We start from the raw sequence: 27,659 nt of genomic DNA, 5'->3' as shown, positions 1-27,659 counted from the left end.
GGTGAGTCTCCTTTCACACCCTGCTGGGCCTGGACTGGCTCTGCACCCTCATTGGGGCTTCTGTCAGGCCCAGGCAGCAATCAGGCAGCAACACTCCCAGCTTCTCAGAGCACAGGCCCCAAACACAATTACTTTTGTTTTCAACAGTCTATTTGACAATGACTTTTACTTTTAATGCAGCACAATTATCAATCATTTGTTCTTAACATTCACAGAAATTGTGCACCAAAAGGGATTAAAAAATAGAGACCCATCATATTATTGCTGTTACTGTGGTATCACTTCATTACAATGATGCAATTCTGCGTGATTGATGAAGTTTTCAGCAATCAACTTCTAAAATGGTAGGGTTTCAGAAACAGCTTGCTACTTCATTCCCTGAGATCAAAGTACGTGATTCAAATATGTTGATTCAGATCATGTCAGCCTAGATCCATGTATGAATGAGACATGTCATATGTCAGAAGGAGAGACTTAGCCATCTTCATGGGAGCGCTGACCTCCTCATTCCAAAAGCTTTCAGGTGTGGGGGAAGACTGGAGAAAATTTGGTCAAAGGAAGAGCAATGTTGGATGAGTGATGGGTACACACAGTGTCTCTGTTCCTCTAATGTTGTAGAAATTAACCCAGCCAGAGGAGATATGAATTCTTGTATGCAATAGTGCCAAGACAATGTTCCTAGAAACAATGCAAAGCAAACAGGGGACATTTGGGCTCAGAGCCAGTGAAAAGACATTCACTTTCTGTACTGATTCTTATGAAATTTCCTAGGTTGGAAGCATGTTCCTTGCATGTAGACTAAGGCCTGCCCTTCAACAGCATCATGTGTAGAAACTCTAGAGATTCCCCTCCCCTAGGCATAGGTTTTTCATTGGGAGGGGATGACAGGGTGCACCATTTTTAACTCCATATATTGCTTTGTCTTGGGATGTTATCATACGTGAGTTAGAGGCCGCAAAACTAAGACTGACTGAAGTGTTTGAATACAAATAGTAGTCTATGAAGGACATCTTTCTACTTCATTTTAATGGCTGCTTGTGTCATTTAGAAGCCATATTTATGGCACAAATAAAAACATTCACAACTTTTAGGAGACCATTTTAGATAAGTTAAACATTTTTATCTGGACATTTTAGTGTTGTTTGGCCATGTAAGAGAATCCTCCTGAAGGAAGGGTACACAATTAGGTGGGCTAAAGGGATAACCTGGGTCAGCAAACTGTTTTACTGTGGACTTTCTATGATATATTGACTGACTCATCACTTTGCAGAGCTGATGTTTTCAAAAGTATAATGCATATGCTGGCCTCGTAAAATCTTTCTTAGGAGGAATCATGAGTTTCTATACTCTCTGCACACTCTCTGCACTCTCTGTCATCCTGAATCTTGTCAATGAGAGGAAGAAATCCAAAATGCTATTTAGAGGAATTCCAGGTGGCTGTTTTACACGATTTAAAGGCTCCCCATTTGCTTCAAACAGCTTCTTTCAGCACTGGGCTAGAATAAGCTATTTGAAGTAAAAATTGAGGTTTTAAAGCTTCTAAAATGGCCATGGGGAATAAGGCATGCAGGAATTTTTGGTTTGTTTATCTTATTAACTAGCATGGATCAAAACCTTACTGAAATGTTTCCCCTTGTCTTCAGGCATGATTTTTGATGGCTGAATATTTTATATTTGATTTTCTAGTTTGCTGTTTAACTACACTCTATTGAAGACATAAAGACTTTGTAAACCTTTGGCAAGTTGTACCCATTTCAAATAGTTTTATCTAATTCATTACAAAGAACAGGAGGCAGGGGGGAACACTATGGGTCAGATTAATTACTAGAGTAATTTCATTTAATGATGTCAATAGTGTTATACCTGTAATGAATGTGAACTGAAGTCTTCCCTTCGTGGCTGTTGGGGAGCCGGTGCTTTCTTTTGTGGCTGTGGCACCCCGCAGGACCGCCTGGGCCAGGTGCCAGCAGGCGGGTGCTGCCTGGGGGGCCTACACACAGCTCAGGGACCACTTGGCCCGCTGGCAGCTCACTTCCCTTCCTCCCATCCCTGCCACCAAAGAGGCAGGTAAGGATCAAGCTCCCCCCTTGTGTACATGCCATGGGGGGTTAGTTCAGTTTAATTCTCCCTAAATTGAAGTGGTGTTTTTAAAAACTCACCATTTCAATTTAGGGAGAACTAAACCGAATTAAACCCCCATGGTATGTACAAACAGCCCTGCATGCCAGCTACAGCAGGGGACACCAGAATCCTCTCACTGCTCCTGAAGACTTTGCTGGTACAGGGGCAGCCTAGCAATAGAAGCTGGGTAGCCCTGCACCTAGTAGTCTCTGTAGCAAGGAGGAGGTGAGCAGAATGGCATCTCATATCCTCTCCTCCCCTTACTCCTCTCACCAAGGTTTTTGCTATGGGAGGTATAGCTTCTTGCCCAGTTTGCATGGGATGAGCAAACAAGGCACCAAGGGCACCCCACAGGCTCCCTATGTGCTGTCTCTGTTGCCTTGCTTGGTCCCCCCACCACAGTCCCCCCACCACATATGCTGCTGGGCAAGGACCTGGATCTACTATGGAAAAACCTCATTGGGGTGCCATTCCACTTGACCCCTCCTTTCCATACACTACTGGGTGCAAGGATATGTGACTTCTATGGCTGAGGTGCCCCTTCCATAGCAAAGACTGAGGTGTGTGAGTTGCGGGGGAGGGAGGTGCTTCTGGTGCTCCCTTTAAGTTGGTACTTGGGGTGGGTGCCCCACTCACTCCCCCGCCCCTTGCCCCTCTGCTTCTTATTCGGCAGAGAGACTAGATACATATGAGTTCAGGAGAAGACATGAGTCAACTATGCAACATTCAGCATCTTTCTCCCTGACTATCCATGGGATAGTTAAAGGAGTATGGGGTAATTATATATAAAAGATCATGCTGTTTACAATGACTTAATGCAAGCTAGATAATACAATTGATACTGTCTCAGATTTGATTATGAATAAGGTAGTGGCTAGAAGGCTAGTATTAATTCAGGTAATCTCATCACCATTGACTTAATGTGAACTGAAGAGGGGCATGACTGTATTGTTTACATCAAATTTTAAATGCAGGGGTCTCCCTATCTTATATGTGTTTCCCAGAACAGGGCGAAGGTGGAACTAATATTAATTAGATCAATCAACCTGCTACACCATTCAATCCTTGCTTGAGCTGATAAAGCTCCTTCCTGTAATGACTGTCAAGTCACCTAAAAAAAGTATTCAGGACTATTTAAATGTCTGTGTGGAAAATGTCTTTTGTAGATTATTCCAGCACTCAAGGGGATGATGACTATGTGACTCTATCAGTAGTTGTTTGGCTCATCCAGTAAACTGTCCATGCTTTGGATCTTGCTTATGGGATGCAGTTAGATATCATTTGGATGGGATTTGGGTCCTTTGTGACAAAGGTGTATGTTTACTGTTCGTGTGAGGGACCTATTTTCCATGTCCACCCTCAGAGCCATTGAAATAGATTTTGTTCCAAAGGCCGTATGGGGAAAAGCCGATTTTGCTGTTAGAGTTTCACTATGGCTTCAGTCATTAATGTTTATTGTTTGGGAATCTTTCTTGTTCTTTCACTGTTTCGTTTCTTCTTTCCATAGTATTCTTTATCATTAACAGATGTAGATTTCAGTTTGCAATGTATATCTACAGAAGACAAATTTTACATTGAAATCATCCAGTATTGGGCAGTTTCAGTATATCGGAACATCAGCTGAACTAACAGCATATTCAATATTTATTTCCTAATGACTGAGTCATAATTACAGATCAGAGTGTACCACTGATGGTGCTTAAAATAATCATGAAATAGATGTGATTCTTGAAACCCATAGCAACAACAAGGCTTCCTGTGCATATGTTCAGAGGCAGGGATGCCTGAAAACTATCACAAGAAACACTTTCTGCACTTAAAATAGGATATTTTTTACATAGTATTTCATACTATCAGGAGACGGTGGCCAAAATTACAAAAAAATATGGAGTGACCAGTGAAAAAGGGTATTTTTCATGGTAAAGCAGTCAAGGGAAGGTAGAACGTGTACCCCACATTGAGATGGGTGACCTCAGTTTTATTTCTGGCTTTCCATTGACACATTGGCCTTGTCTTAATTAGCCAAAAAAAGATTTTTTTCCCATTACATTTGCTTAACATAACTGAAATAACTTATTAAGATTCAGCCTAACATATCTGAAGCCATGTCTGAAGCTGCCAGACTTATAGTCTAAGGATCATTAGCAGTATTTCGAGACATCAGAGAGACAGTGGCTAAATCTCTATTAATCACGTCCTGGATTTTTCATAGATGTCTTCTACCAAAGTACATGATGTGGTGTTTTATTTTATAGTTATATTTGATGCAGTTTATTTATGGCTTCAATTTTTCATGTGTTATTTATTTTTTCATACAGAAGCAACAACCATAAAGGTATTTTGTCTTTCCTTATGATGCAGAAAGATTTCTAGGCACAATTAAAATTCTTGAAAGTAGGGAAATTGAATTTGATGGGCATTATTTGTTATTATTTGTTGTATGATTAGTGTTTTATTATTACGTATATTATTTTATGGGGTTTTAATGCATTTGCTAGAAGCACCAGGATATCCAGTTATGTGCCTCCCTTTGTTTTAAGAATACAGTTATATATATAATAATAGTCATTCTAGGTAAAGATAAAATTCTACTACTGAATTGCATATAACTAATGAAATATTGGGGAAAACACTTTTAAAGAGCATTTTGGAATTAAAAAACGATGCGCTATTTGGTTAGTTATTCTGGCTGTTCTGAGGTAGGCTTAGGATAATTCTCTTCCTACATTTTTCCTCTATATAGTTTACCATGAAGTCCATCATTTTGAATTTTGTTTGTTACATTGTTTGAAGTCAGTGAGCTAATAATAGTATTCTTAGAAAAGTGAGACTGTTTTCTTTCGTAATTAATGGGGCAATAACTCTGTGTTCAAAATACTCACATTTTGAATAGCTTTGTACCAGTTGTCATTGGAAGTTAGATAATTATTGGTGATTCATGGTTTCTAATAGTTAGAATATTATTCAAGTTTTTGTTACAAGAGTCACCTACAGGTGGTAAAAATGGTTTCTAATTTGTGTGTTAGATAATTTTAGAGGAAAATTACCAAGCTTACCTAAGTTAGTAAAAACTCAGAAAATACAAACTACCATAAACTGAATGATCAGAATAACTACCTTCCTCCCCATGATTTTTAATTCCAAGATACAGATAATCTCCTTTTTAGATTTTAAAGGTTCTTTTAAAGAACAGCAAATCATGAATTTTTATAGTTAAAATGACAATTTAATTTTCTTGCATAGTAAACGTTCTCCAAATAAAACATTCTATTATTGTACAACAAAGACATTTGCAAGTGTCCTTACTCTATTTAACAGATGGTTATTACTTACCCATTTTGGGAGGTTTAATATGTTTTACTAACAAACGTTATCTCAGGGAATCCTGGGTATTTAAAAATGATTTATGAGCTTTGAATTGTCTTTCTGTCACTGGTGTTTATTTATCCATGTCAGATTATTTCAAAATGGGTTTGTAATTCTTAAATATTAATGGAATAACTCTTGTAGCTTAATTAGTATGAACAATTGCTTGTTATTTTCATAACAGTATTCCTTTGATCACCCTTCCAAAATGTTTGCCAATGATTTTAACAGTGTTTTTAATAGTCTCTTTAACAGGGAGCCTTGGGCTCCTGTTACTTGAAGAAAGAAACAGCAGCAGAGATCCTCAGGTGGGGAAGTCTACCCATTATGGGCTGCAGGAAGATTTATAGATAAGGAGTGCCTTATTGCAGAGCAAGCTACACCATAGCAGTACAATAAGGCAGAGCCAGCATGGGCAGCAGGGTGCCTATGGTAGTGCTAGCTGCTCAGTAATAGTACTGTAAGACAGAACCCAGCATAGGAGACAAGGCACTGCTGCAGTGGCTAGGCTAGCAGCAGCAGGCAGCTACCCTGGAGATCAGTAAGCAAGTCTAATCAGGGAATTCCTGCAGCCTGCACAGGGGAGTCACCTGGCCAGAAAGGGCAGGGCCTAGGAAACACAAAAACCCAGGACTCAAGCCAGGGCAGGCAGTCTAGTCCCACAGGCCAAAGGGGAAGGACCTGTGCTAGAAGATGGCTGGCTAAATGGATGACTGACTGAGGCCCCATGAAGTTTGAGTGAGAACAGCAAGTAAGGAGCTGAGGGCTGGTAGGGGACTGAGACCCAGAATGAAGATAGAGTTTAGGAGACAGCCATCAGGCTGAGAGTTTTTGTTGCAGCCAGAGCACCTATGTTTTTCTGTTTAAGTTTTAACTGGTGATCTGAGTTGGTGACTGATAGAGGAGGTAGGAGATCCCAGAGTGCCAGGGAGGTATGCAAGGCTGGGCCTTGCTGGAACAGGGTGCAAGCTGCAGTGTAGCCTGAGAGGGCAAGACTTAGGGCTGTGGGCCCAGGAGTAGAGAGAAATCAAGAGACAGAGATGGGGTCAAGGGCCCAATGCCTGGGAGAGGTGAAGCAAGAGTTGGAGACCCACAGTCCAGAGAAGTGCTATGACCTACCCTACAATCACCTACCCTACAGATCTTTTAAAAATGACTTGACACACACCTTGCTGGGGTCATCTGAGCCCAGCAGTCTTTACCGCCCAGTGCCCAAGTGCAGGGGGGCTGGACCTGATGATTTCATGAGGTCCCTTCCAGCCCTTAGCATCTATGAATCTGTCTTGGGCCAGGGGCCGACAACCCAGGAGCCTGAAAGCAGCCAAGACCAATGCATTGCGCCTGGGCTAGAAGGCTCCAGGAAGACGAAAGGGGCAGAGGCCAAGGCAGCTAAAGCTCTGACAGGAGACTAACTGAATGATACCACCTGCAAGGCATAGGCACAGCTGTAGAGAAGGTCAGAAGCCATGAATACCCCATAAAGAAATAGGTGCCTTGGGGGCATGTACGGGCCAGGAGGGCCAACTTAGAGTGAGGATGGGATTGGGGCCAGAGAGGTCTGAAAGGCATTTGCTAGTAGGAGGATAGAGTGGAGCTCACTGTAGGACTCTTGGGTAATTTCCCTTTCAAAAATCAATTAAGAACATCAAGGCATGGCAGACATGAGAGAAGGGAGGGTACCCTAAAGGTAGAGCTGAACAGGAGCTGCATGGCCATCAGGGGGCATCATCTCTGTCTTTGGAACATTGGAACTGTTACAGTGTGAAAATATTAACTGAAGCAAACTCTTACACAGTTCTTTTGCATCTTTCCATGATCTCCTGCAAAGGTTTCATAGTTTCATAGTTGGTAGGGTTGGAAGGAACCTGAGCAGATCATCAAGTCTGACCCCGTGCCATGGCAGGAAAGAGCACTGGGGTCAAATGACCCCAGCAAGGTGTTCATCTAACCTCCTCTTAAAGACCCCCAGGGTAGGAGCCAGCACCACTTTGCTTGGAAGTTGGTTCCAGATCCTAGCCGCCCTGACTGTGAAGTAGCGCCTCCTGATGTCTAGTTTGAATCTACCCTCTGCCAGCTTGTGTCTGTTATTTCTAGTCACTCCTGGTAGTGCTCAGGGGAACAGGGACTCCCCCAATGCCTGCTGGTCCCCTCTGCCTAGTTTGTAACAGGCCACTAGATCCCCCCTCAGCCTTCGCTTGTGGAGGCTGAACAGGTTCAGGTCCCTTAGCTTCTCCTCATAGGGCCTGCCTTGCTGCCCCCTGATCATGCAAGTGGCCTTCCTCTGGACCCTCTCAATGCTGTCCACATCCCTCCTGAAGTGCAGCACCCAGAACTGGACATAGTACTCTGATTTCTTATTTCTTTCTACATAGCAAAAACAACCATAGGGTTAGTCCAGATAAGCATGGATGTTTGGTTCCCCAGGGACACATAGCAGTGGTGCACTTTGCGCCACAGCTACTTGTCCCCAGGGAACCCTGACTAGGATCTGGAACCAACTTCCAAGCGAAGTGGTGCTGGCTCCTACCCTGGGGTCTTTAAGAGGGGATCTGGTGGCCGTCTATAAATTTTCCAAGGGGGACTAGCAGGCAATGGGAGAGTCCCTGTTCCCCTGAGCACTACTGGGAGTAACAAGGAATAATGGCCACAAGTTGACAGAGTAGGTTCAGGCTAGACATCAGGAGGCACTACTTCACAGTCAGGGTTGCTAGGATCTGGAACCAACTTCCAAGGGAAGTGGTGCTTGCTCCTACCCTGGGGGTATTCAAAAGGAGACGACAACTGCCTAGCCAGGGTCATTTGACCCCAGCATTCTTTCCTGCCATGGCAGGGGTTCAGACTTGATGATCTGCTCAGGTCCCTTCCGACCCTACAAACTATGAAACTGTGAATTCCTCTGTTGGATCCTGAAGCTTATAAAGATATCCTCCAACTCTCATGTATTTCTCTAGTGATCGTTAGCAACTAGATGTGGTTGGAAGAGGAGGAGAAATTTTGTAAAATATCTTTCTCACAGAAGTTTTACAAATTGATTGCATCATTACTTACAACAGATGTCTTGGGTGGTTTTGGGTAACTGTTTTATCCAGATTCCTCCTAGACTGATTGCTTAGACTGATCCAGGCTGGCTTGAAGCCTCTAGCAGGACTTAATCCTCCTCCCAATCCCCATCACTAGAGTTTCTGGGCAGGTTCAGCTGACCCTGATCCTCATTAAGTAGCAAAAATGATGATTTAATCATATAGTTTGAAAAAAATTATGATCATCTACATCCAAAGTGCCTGCCAAATGAGAGCATGAATTATGATACTGAAACAGGTACACTTTGTGGTATGTGTTTGGCTATAGGGTGGGGTTTAGGAGATTTTTTTCTAATACATGCATTGTTTTTCAGTATTCTAAGAATTTAGGGATTTCATGAAGGAATAAAATGAAGAGATTAAGAGCATGGTTGGGTCCAAGAGATTTGCAAAACATTTGCACATGGGCAGGCCTATGATTTAGGCAAATGATCAGATAGATGATAGTTATGATGTGATCATAACACTGCATGGGGGTTGAGGGATAAAGACAATTGGTTACTGGTATTCAAATTATACAAGAACTATAAGAAGCCTCTAATTGAGAAATATGGCCAATACAAGGAGGCAATATCTTTTATCTAGTCCCTTATCTCTCAGACAAAGGGAGGAGAATATGTGATTCCAGTAACAGGCTGGGACCAAGCCATGGATGGTGGGATAGCCACCAAAATTAACAGGATACAGGTTTGAAACAAACAGGAAGAAGTATATTTTCACAAAGCATACAATTAACTTGTGGAACTTGTCACCACAGGAGTTCTAGGGGTAATTTATATAATCATGTTTAGAAAGGGATTAGAGAAATTAATGGAGGACAAGTCCATTGATAGCTGCTAAAACAGTCAAAGATTTATTCTTTGACAAAACCAAAGGTGGTTGATACCAGGGACGGTATGATAAGGGTTGGATTATATAGACCATGCCCTGTTTTCATATATTTTCCCTCTAACCTTGCCCCTGCCAAATACGGGATATTGGGTTACATGGAAACTTGGTCTCACCCAATGGAGCATTTCTTATGTTCTTGTGGAGGTATAGGGAGCTCACAGAAGCCCTCCAAAACTAGTGAATGATAGAGGAAGGACACCTGACCTGCATTGTAGAAGTGATTCTTGGTCTGTGCCCAGGTAAGTTTGGGTATGTGTACACTGGGCATGTCTACATGAGACAATTAATGCACAGTAGACTAATTCTACTGCACATCAACATGTCATAGCAAAAGCCATGCTAATGCGCAGTAGAATTAGTCTCCTGCACATTAAGCATCACGAAAAGACTGTGTGCCTTTGCTACTGGCTACTGCACATTTAATTAGTACGTGATATCAGAGGTACTAAACTTAATGTGCAGTAGCAATGGCACATTAATTCATGTGTAGACACACCCCTTGTATCCTAGTGCTCCTAGAGAGGGCTGCTCTCAAGCATATTGCCTACCCACTCCTGCTCATGAGGGCTGCGCAAAGCTTCAGTCCCTGATTCGATTTGTCAGATATTCGGCCCAATTTGATGGCAGAATCTCTGAATCTGAATTGAATCAGAAGACCCTTTAATCTCTCTGAATCAAATCGAAACCCTCCGAATCAAGTTGGAGAGATTCGGAAAGATTCGACAATTCGGACATAGACACAGCTTTAAAAGTTTTTTCTACATACCTCAAGGTACGAGGCAGCTTGTGAATGCTGCAATGCTGGGGTGGATGGAGTGGAGCTCTCAGCGCTCTCAGCAGCAGACCTGGAAATGGACCAGAAGCACTTCTGGTCCACTTCCAGGTCCACTGGAGAGAACGCTGGGGTCTCCCCACTTCCCCCTGGCTTGGCAACTGGTGCTTCCTGAGTCTGGGGAGGCACCAGGCATCTCCCCATGGCTGATCGTTGAGCTGGGGGAGCATGGGGGGGGGGGGGTCCCTCTGCGTGCTTGGCGTGCAGACCTGGAAGTAGACCAGAAGTACTTTTGGTCCACTTCTGGGTTTGTTGCCGAGAATGCAGGCCCCACCCCACCCACACTTCTGTGGGATGCTCCATCCACCCCAGTATCACAGTGTTCACGAGCCACGCCTGGTATCTCAAGGTATGTAGAAAAAACATGTAAAGCTTTGTCTATGGCTGAATCGCTGATTCTCTGACCGAATCAGCATTGAATCTTCAGATTCAGATTTGGCCGACTCGAATTGAGGACAGTGATCCAAATCAAGGAATCGAGCTGAATCTGAATCAAATGTGGCCCATTTCGCACGCCCCTACTGCTCATGTATACCAAACCCAGAAATGTGGTAATGAAGCCACAGTGGGGGTGCCTCCCAGGGACCACTCTCAAGTACATATAGATCTCAAGAGTGGATGAAGGGGGCATCCCTAGAGCAGCTTCTCTGACTCATCTTCAGGTTGGGCATGTGCAACGTGGAATGGGTGGCTGGGGTATGCTCAGGAGTGACTCTGACCCCAAAAGCTGTGGACATGGTGTTGTCATGTCCTTCAGTTAATATAGTTGTAATGCAATTAATATTGTTAATATAGTTGTAACTCAGTGTCTCTTGCATCTTGACTTTCTTCTGATTTGTCCAGCACAGTCACTGTTTTTCAGTATCTCCCTCCCTGCCAAAGTTGATTACTGTTACAAAATGACATTTTTTTTGCATAATGCCCTTAGCCTTTGAACAAGGCTTTTGTTGTCCAATATTCCTATATCATTTTATTTTTCTTTAGTTACTATTCCCTATCAAGCTGTCCCTAACATCTCACATTCTAATTGCAGTCTAAGTGTTAAATAATAATACAGTCCTCTCCTTCTCTCTTTACTTATCTAAGTTGGTATGCTTATCCCATTACTCAGCCATGAGATTGGTGCGCCATCTTACAAAATGTGCTGCAAAATGGTTTTCCTCCCACAGCATTTATAAATTGCAGATGTCTCATGCAGAATCACCCTTACAAATCACAATTGCTGGTTTTAGACTGAAATTGTCAATTGTCCTAAGAAGTCCTTTGTACTTCATTTTTGCCTGTAAAGTTAGCCTAGAGCTTCTTTTGTATGACACTGCTCTGCTTCCTTTTATTTTACCTTATTTTTATTACAAAACCCGTTTTGCTTTTCCTTTTATGAATGATTTATCTGCAATGCAGTTCACAATCATGCAAGTACCAGAAAGCTCTGCTTCTAAAAAGTAGTCATGTCTCTATATTTGAATAATGACTTATCTGGTACTTCCTTTTCCTTTGCCATACATTGTTTAAGGAAAGAAAAAAGGTCCAATAGAGCTAGAAGCATAGTTTACTTTTTGTACTTTCCTCTCCTTTTCTGTGGTTTCTTTGTTTCCCGTTGTGTTAGGCTTCAGGTGTTGTAATATCTTGTTGTTGGTTTGTCTCATTAATTGGCATATTTACTGCTTCTCAAACCTTTTTTGTCAGCTCTTTTGACAAACTCCAGGGTTATATGGCCTTTTTGTAATGTCAGCTACTTACAGAGTGGCAGTTCACATACCATTCTTTTAACTCATACCCTTTAAATTAGTTGTGCTGCTAAGGGAAACCATTTTCTAACCTTCAGTATGATCCTTGTGATTATTTTCATAAAGAATTGATTTACACAGTGTCCTGCTGTCTTGCTCTGGACCACCTCCACATGGTCTTCTTACTGATTTCTAAATCAGACTTGTTAATGCAGGGGAACACAAGTGTCAGTGATGTCCATTTGTTAACATTTAATTGTAAGTCTTTTCACCCATCTGTGAATGCCTGGTCCATTCTGAATCACTTAAGAGTTTTGCCTTAGGACACACTCTTAACTCTTCTGTCTCATTGTATCTTACTAGGCACAGATATGAAACGTGATTATATACTGCAACAAACTGTCAAGTTTGTAATACCATATTCCAGGGTCATTGTGGTCTGTGGACGACCAGTTTTCCAGACAGGACCCACATTTCTAGGCTCCATGACAGCCTTCAAGATGTAGCAGTTTAATCATAGAACATTTAGACCCCAACGAACTCAGATCCATTTGGTTGGGGGCAAAAGTTGCACTAAAGAGAAGTTTGAGTGGTTGGTTTGGTTCCCCTCTGCTGCATCTACTTTGCTGTTATGATCTGACATCATATATAGCATTATGTATCAAAATAAATTCTACCACCAAGACAGTAGTACACATGCAAGCCAGACAATGAGGTTGCCTGGCCTTTTCCAAAATGACATCATGAATTAGTGACATTGATTCTTTCAAGCTCAGTCTAGGCTTTGTGTTAGTGGTGAGAAATATCCAGATATTCTCTACAGATATCTATACAGATATCTCTAAGTTACTGTATGGCATTATATGGGATAAGCATCTTTGTCTGAGTGTGAGGGACATTACATTGTGGGAAGGGTGTAGTAAAGAGTGGAAATTAGTTAGGGGGGACAACTGTATGTGTCCATGTCAGTGAACATTGGGCCAGCAGGATACCATGAGGCATAGATGGAAGGATATCTTAAGAGTATTTGTTAAAAAGAAACAAAGAGCTTTACTTGAAAGTCAAGGGAAGTTATTAATAGACATTATTCAGCATAGTGAGATCTCCACTGGAGTACTATGTTTGGTTTTAGGCACCACACTTCAAAAAAGACATAGACAAATTGGAAAGAGTCCAACAGAGAGCAATAAAAATGACTAGCGGTCTAGGAAACATGACTTAAAAAGAGAGGCTGAAAAACACTGATTATTTAATATGGAGAAGAAAAGACTGAGAGGGGATTTGATAACAGTCTTCAAATACATAAAAGGTAGCTATAAGAAGGGTAGTGACAAATGATTCACTGTGGTCTCAGGGTACAGGATGAGAAGTAATGGTCTTAAATTGCAGCAAGGGAAATTTGGAATGTTAGAACTGAAACAGACTACATAGAGAGGCTGTAGAATCTCTGTCCTTGGAAGTTAGACAAACACTTGGAAGAAATGGTTTAGACAAGGGATCCTACCTTGAGCTATACTTTGAGTTATACAAGATGACCTCCTGAGCTCCTTTCTAGCCATATTTTCTATGATTCCATAATTTTTAGCTTGAAAGAGTGAAAGTTTGAAGAAAACAGCAATAAGTTTAGAAGAAAGTCAAGCATATGGGGGCTGAAGAGAAAGAAATGAAAGAACTGGAATGGGGTAGGAGAAGATGCAGGAGGTGGGTAGGGTATGATGAGGTAGGTGAAGAAGATTAGAAAGAGGGAGATAATGGAAGTATAGGGGAAAAAAGTGATAGAGCAGTTCAAGATAAAAAGGAAGTGGAGAAAAAGGGTAACGTACATATCACAGACAACAGTTATCACATATTTATCAGTTCAGCGGTGTACAAAACAGAAGACAAATCCCTGCCCCAGAATTTACAGTATAAAGCCATTAATCCTGCAGAACAAACCATTTACTTTAGTAGGGGTACACATAGATGCAGTGATCCACCTGCATATTCTATTTTGTGAGATTAGAACCTAAATCAGATTCTGTGCTTTTAAACTGGAAGAGCTTTTGTTAATCACTGGCTTTGCTACCATTTTTTATGAGGAAAGCAGAACTAAAAAATCTTTAAAGCATGCAGTGTCATCACACACATTGTATCTGTTCCTGCCTGGATGTATGAGGGTAGAAAAGAGAATGATGATTATCTTCTTTTTTCTTTTATGCCTCTTTGGGACCAGAGTCCTGTGTGATTAGGTCTACAGCACCGGTTGTGAGTGACTTGTCCTACATCAGTCCAATCATGCCATCAGCTTATGCATTTTATGTAATCTGAGCCCCATACATATAGGTCTTTGAAAAGAGAGATGCTCCTTGTGGATGCTGCACACCAACCAGCATAGACTGCTGCTTCACTCTGTAACAGGGTACAGCAGGAGCTACCTCTCCGAGAGGAATCATGCCCATACAGACATGATGCATTAGGCAGCTCCCACTGATGAGGTGAACCCCCTTTTGTCTTCATATTCCACCTCTGCCCACCCACACACTGTGTTTCTCTGGCTAAAAAAACTTTATTTTTGAATTTCCCATCTTCCTTGACATGCAGTTCAGTTGGTAAATTGCCAGTTAATTAAGGTGACTAAGAAAGAACTCTATTCCTATTATTTCCTATGCTAATTTGAGCTGAATGAAGACTTTCCACCCTCTGGTCTGCTCATGACTAGATTTGACTGCTGCCTCTTCTAGTTACTCCCACAGTCATATCATAGTCATTAATCATATTTGCCATCCTGTTGAACTCTTCATTTATTATCTTCCCCTCACCTTGGTGCCCCTAGGTAGATGGTGTATATCTTCTGCATTACTTTATAAAAAACAGTGCAAGCTTTATATTACAGTTGTCTTAACATTCTGCCTGTAAAGCACCTCTTTAGTATCAAAGACACTCATTTTGTATTTAGTTTTCTAAACTCTAACTTGAAGAATAGATATTATTTCTTACCTTAATTTAAAGAATTGACATTATAATTTCTTGTTTTGAGAAAAAACAAACCAAAAAAGTTTCTTCTGTCTTGGTTTTGTGAAGCTTGGAAGAGGACAAGGATCAATTAATAATGGAATGCTAATTCATCATTCCAGCAGTTCCAATTCGTGATGATAGCCAGTATAACTGCAGAAGTGATTGTTTAGTTTTATAAAACTAAATGACTATTATATAACTTATTCCTGTTTTTCCTACCATAAGCTATATCCTGGACACCTCAGGGAAACCAGAAACACTGTCCAATGTATTCTCTTAGGTCCTTGTTATACATCACACTTAGCACATGCTGAGTTAAATTGGTGTTCAAAATGAGCAGGTGCTTTAAGAAGTCACTTGTTAAGGGTTAATACTCTGAAATGTGCACTGCTCTGATCTCCCTTTAGAGGGCTGGCAACCAGGGGTGTGGCTAGGAGCCAAATTGGCTCTCTGCCTGTGAAGCTTGCCTGCTCTCAGAGGAAGGGTAGGTGGCTTGGATTATGGGCAGCCTGGGGCTGGCAGGGTCCCATCAGACTTGCCGGCCCCTTTCTGCCTGCAGTCTGGGTCCCCACTGCCCCCCTTCTGCATGGATCTAGCTCATTCCCCTCACTCTCTCCCCAGCCTGGATAGAGCTGGCCGCTTTCTCCCCCTGTTCTGCTTGCTCCTGCGGCTCCCTTCCTGGCCTTCAGGTCTCCCGTATCCCCCTCAGCCCTTGTGGCTCACCCCCACCCCCACCCCCTGTGACCCCCAGCTCACCATCATTGTTGACACTGGTCCACTAATGCTCTCTGGGCTGGTTGAGAGTGGCAGGAATGGCCGGGTGCCGCTTCCCTGCTGTTCATTGGCTCTCTGCCTGTGAAGCTTGCCTGCTCTCAGAGGAAGGGTAGGTGGCTTGGATTATGGGCAGCCTGGGGCTGGCAGGGTCCCATCAGACTTGCCGGCCCCTTTCTGCCTGCAGTCTGGGTCCCCACTGCCCCCCTTCTGCATGGATCTAGCTCATTCCCCTCACTCTCTCCCCAGCCTGGATAGAGCTGGCCGCTTTCTCCCCCTGTTCTGCTTGCTCCTGCGGCTCCCTTCCTGGCCTTCAGGTCTCCCGTATCCCCCTCAGCCCTTGTGGCTCACCCCCACCCCCACCCCCTGTGACCCCCAGCTCACCATCATTGTTGACACTGGTCCACTAATGCTCTCTGGGCTGGTTGAGAGTGGCAGCAATGGCAGGTTCCTCTTCCCTGCTTGTTCACTGGGAGGTGCAGGAGAGCCAGGAGCTGCCCATGGGGTGGTGAGTGGGAGTCTTGTGTGAGGGGTGGGCTTACCCAATCTAGGACAATGGTGATTCTCCCTTGAATTGGGTCCACTGCAAGCTGCTCAAAACAAGTTAGAGCTGCCCAAAGGGCCCTTAGCATGTGCTTGTCTGCCCTACTGTGTGGACACTCCTGGTTTAAGGACACTTACATATTTAAACTAACATGTAACAACACCCTTAGTAGGAATCCTTTGTTTAGTATGGGATTCTTCAGGGAAAGCTGGGTGCCACATTGTGAAGGACATTTTGAAGAAGACTAAATTGTGTTGTTTTAGAGCAGTGGCTCCCAACCTTGGGTCACGACCCAAATCAGGATCATGGGGGATCTGCCCCTTGCTCTCCCCCTCCTGCCTGCAGGGCTCTCCCAGTTCACGGGACACGCGGCTCTCACCACCACTGCGATCGCGGCCCAGCCCGGGCTCTGCTGGCGCCACTGGGCATGAGTGAGTCGGTGGCAGGGGCAGGAGACGTGACCCAGATTTAGGGTTGCAGCAAAAAAGGGTTGGGAGCTGCTGTTTTAGAGTAGTTTACTTCAGGATTTTTCTGGCCTGCAGGCAGTATTTTGCCCATCCCTGCACTAAACCCTGATTAGAAGGGTGATGTATATATACACTAATCTCAGGATATTTTTGTTCCAGGCACAATTTATCCAGGGATAAATGCAATGTTTGTTCCTAGCTTTAGCCTAAGTAACAGGAACTGCAGTTGACTACCAGCCAAATGGTGAAACTGTTTATACATGAAGTGCTGCCAAATGTACAAAATAGAGTGGGGGCGGGGGGGGGAAAGAGGGAACATTATTTCTTTATAATGGTAAGTTCTTTCATTTATAAGTAAATTTAGGTGTTATGCATAAAGAGAGTAAGAAATAATTTTTAGATGATATAGGGTTTTCATGTTCCTTTAGGTTCCTTAGAGTGGATAATAAATAACCTGTGACTATACCTGTACTGATAATATGTGGTCCCTGTTCTCATTAACATACAGCAGGGAGTTCTTTAAAACATTGAATAAATTCATACTGACAAACTATAATTGCTCAAAGCTTTGCATAATGCAGTGCTATCTCAGTATTAAAAGCTACTCAGTCATTTTCTGAAGATCAGTAATATTCATTTAATTAAAAGAGCTGCGTTTTTTGAATATTTTTCTTCTATGCTTGAACAAATAAGCAAGTCAAATGGCAGGTGTATTATTTAAATACCCAGCAGTACTATTTTGACTCTTTTCCATCTCTGTGTATACTTTCAGATTAATCCCTTGTATAAACAGGCACAATGCCATTGGCTTCTGAAGAACTGCATCTGCTTACAGTTGGGCAAAATTTTATCAGTTGTGTAGCCTGATTATTACTAGTTTATGGAAAATCCCTTCATAGCTGTGGAAATTAAAGAGGGCTTACTGCACATCTCTTCAGTTGAAGCAGTTATGACTTCATACCTTTGGAAATGCTTAATGGATTTCCTAGGGGTTTATTGCTTAAGATTTATTTTTCACTTTTTCTACTTTAATTTAGAATCTGTTTTGGGATAAACCATTTTAAGCCACCCACTCAGCTCATGAAAATGCATCTATAAAAGAAAACAGATTTCAGTATTCCATCCAGCAATTGGTGTAAGGTAATCATGCAGAAAAATGGATCTGGAATGATCTACTTAGGTGTCTGCAGACAAAGTATAAACAATTAAGCTTATCTGAGTGTATTTGCTTGTAATATTAATGAAGTCAGAGTTGGCAACTTTAATTTTTGGAGCATGTTACTGTAATGTACATACACAATGTATTTGCCATTCAACCTGAATTTGATCTTACTTCACAAATGTAAATCATTGTATTTACCCAAATCCAAGATGACTTCAAATTTAATCTCCCCCCGCCCCCATAATTAGATTCTATACATGGAGAACTAGAAATTTGTTATCGTTTTCATATGTGGCATCTACTTAGTGGAAGGTTCTCTTAAATTAGCTGCTCCACCCCCACTTCTGTGGAAGAAAAAGTAGCAGCAGGGGGCAAGAGCCCAGACCCCTGCCCCTTGCTCCCCTGCCCTTGTTCTCCCATGCCTATGCCTGTCCCCACTGTTCCAGGCCTCTCTGCTGCCTGTTCCCTGCCATGTGCACCCCTGCCACATGCCTCACCATGCCTGTGCCTGCCCCCTGTCCCTTGCTCTGGATGCCTGTGACTCCCTTCCTCCCTTACCCTCTGATTTCTTGCTCTGGATGCCTGTGACTCCCTTCCTCCCCCACCCTCAGCTTTACCCCTGCAGCCTGTCCTCTGCCTTTTGCCCCCCCATGTCTGTGCCTACCCCCCACCCCTGCCCCCCCATGCCTGTGCTTGATCCCCTCTGCCTGTCCCTCCATGCCTAACTGCCCTCCCCCTCACTCCCTGACCACTCCTATCTCTTTATCTTCTGCTGCAGATCTGCACTTCTGGGGTAGTCAGCAGCAACAGAGGCCCTGGCCTGGCCCCAGCCCAGCCAGGGAGAAATGGTGGCAGCTCCCAGATGGGCCAGATCAGAACCAGAGATAGAGCAGAAGTTACGGGGGGAGTAAAGGGGGGAGAACAAATTTCCAGAACAGCATCGGCAGCATCGGCCAATCTCAGGGGATGCACATGCACCTGCATGCACCCCGTATGCATTGCCAGTGGTCCCAGCTGCCCTTCTCCCAGGAGCCCCACACCAGCTGTGTACTCTTGCCTGCCCATCAGCACCAGGAGGCACAACTCCACGCCACTACCAGGCAGGCAGGGGGCACTTGGCCATGGTGGTGTGGGGCTCCCAAGGGGAGAGCAGCAGGGCAGGGAGCCCTGAGCCTGCAGTAGGCAGCCAACATCTGCCCCTGCCCTGCATACAAATCTGGGGGGGCACATGCCCCTCATGCTCCCTTCAGGAGTGCACGCAGCGGCAGGAAGCCTCCCTCTCCCTCCCACCCTCTGCCCTTTGGACAAGCTTTCTGTGGCTCTGTCCCACTCCCTGCCCTGGCTCCAGGCCCCATGCATTGCCTCAGCTGGGCAGTGCCCCCAATACCAGCCTCTGCTCCACTCCCTCCCTCACCAAGGCAGTCTCTCTGCTCTCTGTACAATCTTACCTGCAGGGAGCTGTTCTCCACACTGCCTGGCTGTATTCCTGGCCATGTGCATGTGTGCGGGCATGCACACGGCAACCCCTGCATCCTGCTCCCAGCAGCTGCAAGCAGCCCCTGCAGGCTGGAATGCTGCCGGCCTGCAAGGGGAATCTCACCATTTTCCGATCCCTGCACGATACTGTGAATCCAGGACAAATGCTGTCCCAGTCATGCAGCCTGGGCCTGGGACTTGAGGTTTCCATTCCAGGACTATCCTGCCCAATTAGGGATGGGTGGTCACCCTACCAAAGCCAGAACTGAATCTCTACCTGCCCTAGGCCAGTACTTGAATCCAAACTGTGGCTTTTTCCCCCCAAGGCTGCTTAGGAGAAAAAAGCCTCATCTTGGATTCAAATAAATAATGGTAGCTACTTTCCAGAAAACTGCAGTTATAAAACTGATTCAGTGATTCAGAACTGTTATGTCACAAATTAAAATAAGTCAAGCAAGTACAGGTTGAAGTCAGTCAGTTTACCTATGACAGACTATGTTGCTAAGAAACTGGCAACCCCTGAATGTAATCCTCACATTACCTCAGAATCCGTATGAGCCAGTTACCAAAAACTCGCTTATAAAAATGGAGATACCTACTTCTGAAAAGAGCCACAAGAGGATGTGTGGCTAACTGCAAAACTTCCACTGACTGCAGACAAGAAAGATCACTCCTTTAAAACATTGCTTTCTATAAATACCTCTGAAGGTCTGCTTTCATTCCAGGAGACCTGGAAATAACTACTCATGTAAGAAAAATATAGAGTCAAAACACCTTGTCTGAAATGGTTCATATTTTTAAAAAATTATGAAGTTCTGTTTCAGGTAGCATTTTTATCTTAAATACATAGATTTTAAACAAGTCTGATCAAATACTAAATGTTTGTCTAAAAAAAACTGATATTGGATTCTCATTATTTTAAATGAATTAGATTCTATCTGCATGTCTTGTGTGCGAACTAATGGAACAAGAAACCAAACTGCTTTTTCCACAAAAAGAAGAGTAAATATAGAATTATTTATGGAAGGAACGTTAACTAAAAATGATTCTCAGTAGAAATCCTCTTCTGCTCAAAGCTCGCACTATTTCATAAGTATGAAAAACCTAGTTAATAATGATTTTACTACAATTATATTAAAATAATAAACTGGCATATTTAATTTAAAGCACACTCTTTTTTCTTCTGTGATAAAATCCTGCAGTTCATTTCAGCATTGAGATAGAGAATATAATTTCAGTGACTAAAGAAGAAAAATACGTTTTCCTTAAGAATCCCATTAGTCAGAGCTTTGTGAAGTCATTAGTGCTAATATTTCAGTGAACGTTCTGAAGAGTTCTTCCCTTCAAAAAAGGCAGATGTGTTCTGAGGATCTAATAGCACCATATTATAAGTTGACTGCCACCAAAACTTGTTTATTGCCTCTACCTGCAGGTTAGAAAACCTCCTTTGGGTGTATCAATGCATATAATAATACATGGGAATCTTTTTGAAAACAAAGCTGAAAAAAACACACAGGAAATTTTTTCATTTTTTTTAATGCACCATCTTTCATCTGGCAAAAATAATGAATTCTGGGAGTAGCAGAGCTCAACCTTTACTTATGTTAATAATAAAAAAAAAACTGAGGTAAATATGTGTACTGGAGGTTTAAAAAGTTAAACGTAGGAAAATGAAGGCTAATAGGTATGGAGCTAACATTTCTCTGTACCTTTGTTGATGGATGAAGATTTTTTGAAGCTAGAAATATAGAATATTAGAGCTAAAATAAGTTCCTGCAAATACAGTACCATTAAAATTAGAGATGCAATATCTGAAAGAAGAAACATTACTTTGAAAAATGATGTTGGTAATTATTGATTCCCTCGCTTTTTTACTGAATCTTACACCTACTATATTGTTTTACATTACAGGTTCATCAAGTTGTAAAACTTCATTACTGGTTATTGGTGGGTTTTTTTGTGCTAAAAATAGATACAAATTAATAGAAAGGGGCAGTGATATCATTTTAAAAATGTCCCAATAGAATACATAGGCACTAAAATAGTTGTTAGATTTCTATGGAATCTAGGCAATACAATAATGCTTTCATTTTATTTTTTTTAACAGATTAAGATGCTTGGTAAAGCAGCTGGAGAAAGGCGACGTTAATGTGGTAGATTTGAAAAAGAATATTGAATATGCAGCATCTGTGCTGGAAGCCGTTTATATTGATGAAACCAGGTAAGTCATTAAAAAAAAATGGTGCCTTATACCATGTTGGTGGGAAAGTGGGAGTGGTCTTCTGTTGTATCATTGATCCTTGCACATAATTCTTACTGATGTCATTTGAAGATCATCAAAAGCTTTACAGCCAGTGTATGACTCTTAGTTCTTAAGATCAATAGTATTTAACATTCCAGAAGTCAAGTTTCCCCCCTGGGGAGAGCATGCTGAACTCCCATGTACTTTGAAGGCTCAATGGATGAAGCACAATCCAATGCAATAAGACTTGTATTAATAGGTATATGAGATTGATAGTCTTTGCTGTCCTCAAAACTATTTTTATTATGAAAAGTACTGTTGAAGAAAAAGGGACTTGTTCTGAAATGAAGAGCTTTTAAAGATAAGAAGGGGTATCTGAGTATAAATAATTTTATGAAAATCTACAATTTTTATTTTACTATGCTTTTACAAGCACAAAAATGATGGCTGTTACTGGAATTATGACTTTAAGTTATTTTAAATGGGCTGGCTTTAATCAAATGGTAAATTCTACATAGTCCTGTGTTTGATTTCTTGAAATAATTCTAAGATTTTCATATTCATTGTGAAGTTAATGTACTAATTCTAAGACAATTTTCTGGTGATTTTTTTAACTCTTATATTTCACGAAATTGACCTTTTTAAGTGTTCTCTTGAACTGAACATGCTTTTATGACTGTTTGCTAAAGCCTCTCTACTTTGATGTGCAGCATGTGCTAGGTTGCAATTCCTTATTAAATCTAAGAACATCTGACTTTTTTAATAATCATCTTGAGAACCTAAACTTCTTTTTCTCTTTTAAAAAAAATCTTATGTTTTATACAGTACATATAAAAACTCAGTTTAATAGGGGGTTGGTTAAATGCATTGAGATACTACTGAAAAACATTCAGATGCTGCAGTGAGCAATGGGGTATAAAAACCAAGAGCATAGAATAGAATAGAATAGAATAGCTTCTCCACTTAGAAAGATGGATTCAAATATTTATGTAATAATTCTATTCCATTGCCTTTCAGATGTAACCTTCATGTACAAACTATTATGTATCTCAAATGCGGAAGTCCTACTGTGCCTGGGAAACCAGTCCTATCCCAACCAGAAAAATGAGGAAATCAAAGCAATATAAAATACCTTTTAGTTGGAATTTAGGCACAATTCACAGCTACTGGTATTGCTTTTAACAGACTAACTTATGCATGCTCCTGAGACTGCAGCATATCGAGCCAGCTCAGAGCAGCCCCAGCTAGCAGGAGGCCCCAAGGATCAGTCTGCTAGTTTGGGGCTGCTCCAACTTGGCTCAACTTGCTGCAGTGGGGCACAAGACTGCTCTAGCGTGGGGCTAGCCAGCAGGCAGCCCCTGCAGTGAAGCACCTTTGTGGCCCAGGCAGCCCTGTCAGCATCTACACGTGCGTTGTGGTGCACTAAATAATGCTGTTGTGTTGACAAGCAGCATTTATTAGTCTACTGCAGCCTAATAGGGCCACACACGTAGATGGTGAGACTTTACTGAAGAGCTAATTAGGTAACTCCACAGTAAACATCTCATGTAGATGCCCCATGGGATCCTAATTAACTACAGCTAAATCAAGATAAACCTGGTTTCAAATTAAATGTGTCCACTCATATGTTTACATCAATGTAATGAAATCAGTTTAAAACCACATCTTTTGTTAAACTGGTAATACTGAGTTATATAGACATACTCTCAGAAAAACTTGCTTCACATGGCCTTATGCCCATTCCCAACATGAGCTGCTGTAGTATCTCTAATATGTCAGACCCACTCTCAGCTATAAACATTTCTTTGCTTATGACTGCCTGCAGGACTCACTTCTCTAGGTAGCTTATGAAATTCTCAGTCGTACCTGAACTATTTTACAATATTTTTCTATGGAAACAGTCCATAGAAACTCCTATTGCTTATGTAATTTGATTTAAGTATATTGTTTCTATTAGCAATAATAAGAGATGCATTACATAGACTTCTGCAGCTACTGGCAAGGGCTTAAAGCACCAGTGATGAGGGAAATGTACTCCTTCCAAATGTACACCTCCCAAACACTGTCATTAGGTGGATGTGCTGTTCCTCACCCAGTTCTGAGTTTAATCACTCTTGCACATGAGGGACTGTAAGGAAATGAAAAGAGCCAATATATTGAAGGATCCGAGGCTTTGGAGTTGTGTGTGGGAGGATATACCAGAAGACAGCTAAATAAACATTATGAGAAACAGGTTTCATATGAAGAGAGGTTAATATGCCACAAATCATATTCCATAGTTGTAATAGGTGTATTAAATTTAGTGAGTAAAATCATTAAGGCAATTGCTATCATGGGGCCAACATGCCAATTAATGGCAGTCAAATAAAAACAAACATACATAATTTCATCTTCAAGTTATTTCCTTAGAAGACTCATTTTAAGACCTCATAACCAAGACTACTAAAATATTTTCAAGAATAATTAAATATTTGAAGAAAACTTCTTCCTTTTCTTTGATCTGATATAAATCAACATTATTTATTTATATGTTATTTAAACCAGTTTTCAGTAAATCAATCTAATTCTTGGTAGCATTAAATCAGGAGAAACCCAAGTGACTTCTTTCTCCATTTTCTAACTTTACTGAGCATTTTCATTCTCAAATACAACTTCAAAATGAGTACTGGACTCGATTCATAAACCTACCAAGTTCTGGCATCGCTTTCTGTAGAAATACATGCCACACTGTAAAGTGACCCTGCCAGGTTTATATACAATCTGTGGATTTATGTATATGCCTACAAACACACCCGTATGTATTTTTGTATTTACGTATTAATATGTATTCACACAACCATATATAAAACAACTTTCTTTACTATTTAAATATACATTTACTTTCATAATGTTGGCTGCTTGCTTTAACATTTACATGTTATACACCATATTTTTCAGTTTGACTTATAGTTTCATTTTCATTTTCCATTTTTTATGGACAGCTCTGGAGCTGTGGAGGGTGCCAGAGCTTGCCCAGTCCCAGGGCTGAGAGAGGAAGGTAGGCAACTTAGGCAAGCATTCGTTAAGTCAGGTTAATCCATTTTAAGTCAGGTTAAGCCATTCTGAACTAAAGCTGGCTCTCATTTAGGCATGCCAGTTTTAGGCGAACTAAGTCCTGCAAATGCTTGCACAGTTAGGGCAATCTAAATGTAATGCTGGTATGCATGCAAAACTAACTGCATTTTAACAGCCTCAGCCCTCTAGTCCAAATCTTCATGAGAAAGTTTAGAAACAATCCATAGACAAGCTCTGTTCCACTTTTGAGGAGCAAATCTTGCATTTAGCAGGAATTATGAAATTATTACATCCCACTGAAATAATGTAGGGGAAAGTTAATTTTGTGGCCAAAGAAGAAAGTAATTACTTTGTGCCACAGATAACTTCTACCAGTGGAAATTTGGAATTGAATTAAATGTATCTGGAAGTTAAAAAGCAGTCGTATCTTAGAGCAGTATTATCTTGGAGTATCAAAAAAGAGATTAAACTCTTCTGACTCTGAACATACATTTCTTCATACAACAATAGGTATATTGATGACAGCAAGATATTCATTCATTCAAAAACTATTGTGTTGGATTTTTTAACTGGTTTATTTTTACTGTGCATCTCTTGATCAGAAAGTACCTTTACAAACTTACTCTCAAACTCCAGCTATACAACTTGAAAATTTAAACTAACTTCCTTCGTAGGATTTTGTTTATAAAGAGAGAAATCTGTTTTGGTTTGATCTTGCAAGGCATAACACGTAGGTTGTTTGTTGCTCATGCACTGAGCATATCTAATATCAGTAAGTGTCTGTGCAGGCCAATACTCCTCCCAAGTACTACACATTGCAGGATCATGGCCAAAATAAATTGCCTGCTTTTAGGGTTCCTCACTCCAGATTTCTCAGCCCACACACAAGATCCTCTGTTTGAAAAGCCACTTTTACTGCTCATATTCAAGTGAGGTATACTGCTGCCTGCCACATCAGCCAGCAAAGATTATCTAAGCAGAATCAGCACCTGCTAAAAGGAGGAAGTGTTTTGTATGACCACTGCCATCTTCTTACACTGTAATTGAAGGAGCTATCCACATTTGTGTACTATTACTTCATTTGAGTCAAAGGAAAAGAAATACATCTACACTGAAAAGTTGTGTGTGCAACTAGACTGTACACACAATTAGAACCGCCAGACCCTCATGTGTTTCTTTATAGAATGCAGAATTCATACTGAAATCAAGCCTTAAAATGAAGCTATTACAATGCAAAAGATACATCTTAGATTCTCTTGTTCTGCTTTGTTGCTCTACCATTTCATATAATCCAAGGTTGCGGTAGAAAAAAAAATATTTTAAGATTTGACTATATTTTTTGAGAAAAATGCTAACAGCTTTATTTATGAAGTGCTGGATCTGGTCTCCTTAGAAACTAGGCTGGCAGTTGGGAAAGCCTCCCAGAGCTATATGAAATTATGTTTTTCTTTTGGGCAGCAATTGTAAATGTCTCATTAAAAAAATAGTTGAAGCCCTCAATCTTCAAAAGATGCTCCTGTCGGTTCTTGAGTGGGTGAGAAATCAGAAAGCAAAAAGAAATCAAAATGTTTCAGGGACATGTCTACTGGAGGAAAGCTGGTTCACTGGAGACTTAACAGTCTCTGAACCTATTTTAATTATCCCTTGTCGTTCTAATAGCAAACTGATAATGGAAAAGCAAAATAAGAAGAAGAAATATTTTTCTTTAAAGTCCTCCCCTTGCAATTTAACATTTTAATATTGGTGGGTCTTACTCTAGGAACACAAGACCTCAAGGTCATCCCGTCGAACTCTCAGTTCAAGGCAGGAACATCCTTGTCTAAACCATCCCCAACAAATGTTGTCTAACCTGCTCTTAAAAACTTCTAATGAAGGAAATTCCAAAAAGTCTCTAGATAATCTATTCAATTGTTTAACCACGCTCATAATTGGAGAGTCCTTCCTAATATCCAACTTAAATTTTCCTTGTTGCAGTTTAAGCCCATGACACTTTGTCCGGTCCCCTGTGAACACAGATTAAGATTAAATGACTATTCTCTTTATAACGGTCCTTTTCTATTTTAAGGCTGTAATCAAATCCCCTTTTAGTTATTTCTTCTCCAGGTAAACAATTCTAGTTCTTCTAATCTTTCCTTGTATGTCTTCTTTTTAAGCACTCTAATAATTTTTTGGATTATTAAAAGATTTTTCAAAATATTTTTCTTTTAAAAGGAAGTGCAAGTGTCAGTAATTGAAAAGCTGAAGTTCATTGTCTGCTGAGTCAAGTTCACTGTCTAGAGAGTCAAGAATGCTTTGGCAATACTAGTATTTTGGACTGTTACCTTAACAGATCTTGCATAATGACCTCGGTCAGCCTAATAATGCAAGAAGAAATGTCAAATTGATAAATATGTAACTTTATTTTGAATTGTTGTGTAGTGTCCTTTTAGAGGTTGCAGCCTCTTAAAACCATTAACCTCAGAAGAGGCTATGATTCAGTAGAGGATACATTTTGTGTCTAACTTGTAATTGCTTTGACTGCTTGAGTTCTTTTTATGAAAGTTATTAATATATTTTTGAAACTAAAAGAACTGTTTATTACTCAGTGTTATAAAATATGACATCACTATTTGCTTTAGAAGCCTCGAAACAATGATGAATAATTCAGCAATATAGTAAATAATTTTCAAGATTTTTCCTTCTGAGAAATTCTGTCTAAAAATTATTAATAAGCATAATCCTGAAGAAATGAAAAGCAATAATGTTGTTCTTTGAAACTACCATAGCTACAAATACCTTAGATTTTGAATATGCAGTCCTTTTTTTGTAATTGAATGCACTAAGCACCACCATTTTAAACTACAAATTATGAAAAATATCCCAATCATCCATTATTTTTCAGATCAAGAAATAAAGAGAAATGAGAGTTTGAGATGTGATTACATATGCACAT

At 41.1% G+C, this 27,659-nt stretch overlaps 1 protein-coding gene across 1 annotated transcript in view; it reads left to right on the top strand.

Annotated features, from left to right (window-relative positions):
* The window catches only part of PDE1A (phosphodiesterase 1A), a 392,561-nt gene that overhangs the window by 280,549 nt on the left and 84,353 nt on the right, over window positions 1–27,659 (top strand). Inside the window, exon 5 of the mRNA XM_025203233.1 lies at window positions 21,539–21,652. Within this exon, the coding sequence (XP_025059018.1) occupies window positions 21,539–21,652 (114 nt within the window). The remainder of the gene's footprint in view (window positions 1–21,538; window positions 21,653–27,659) is intronic.

The sequence above is a fragment of the Alligator sinensis genome, unplaced genomic scaffold (assembly GCF_000455745.1).
Source record: "Alligator sinensis unplaced genomic scaffold, ASM45574v1 scaffold269_1, whole genome shotgun sequence".
In the NCBI taxonomy this organism is placed as follows: Eukaryota; Metazoa; Chordata; order Crocodylia; family Alligatoridae; genus Alligator; species Alligator sinensis.
Note: the sequence above shows the minus strand (reverse complement) of the source record. Positions and strands in the feature narration are given on the sequence as shown.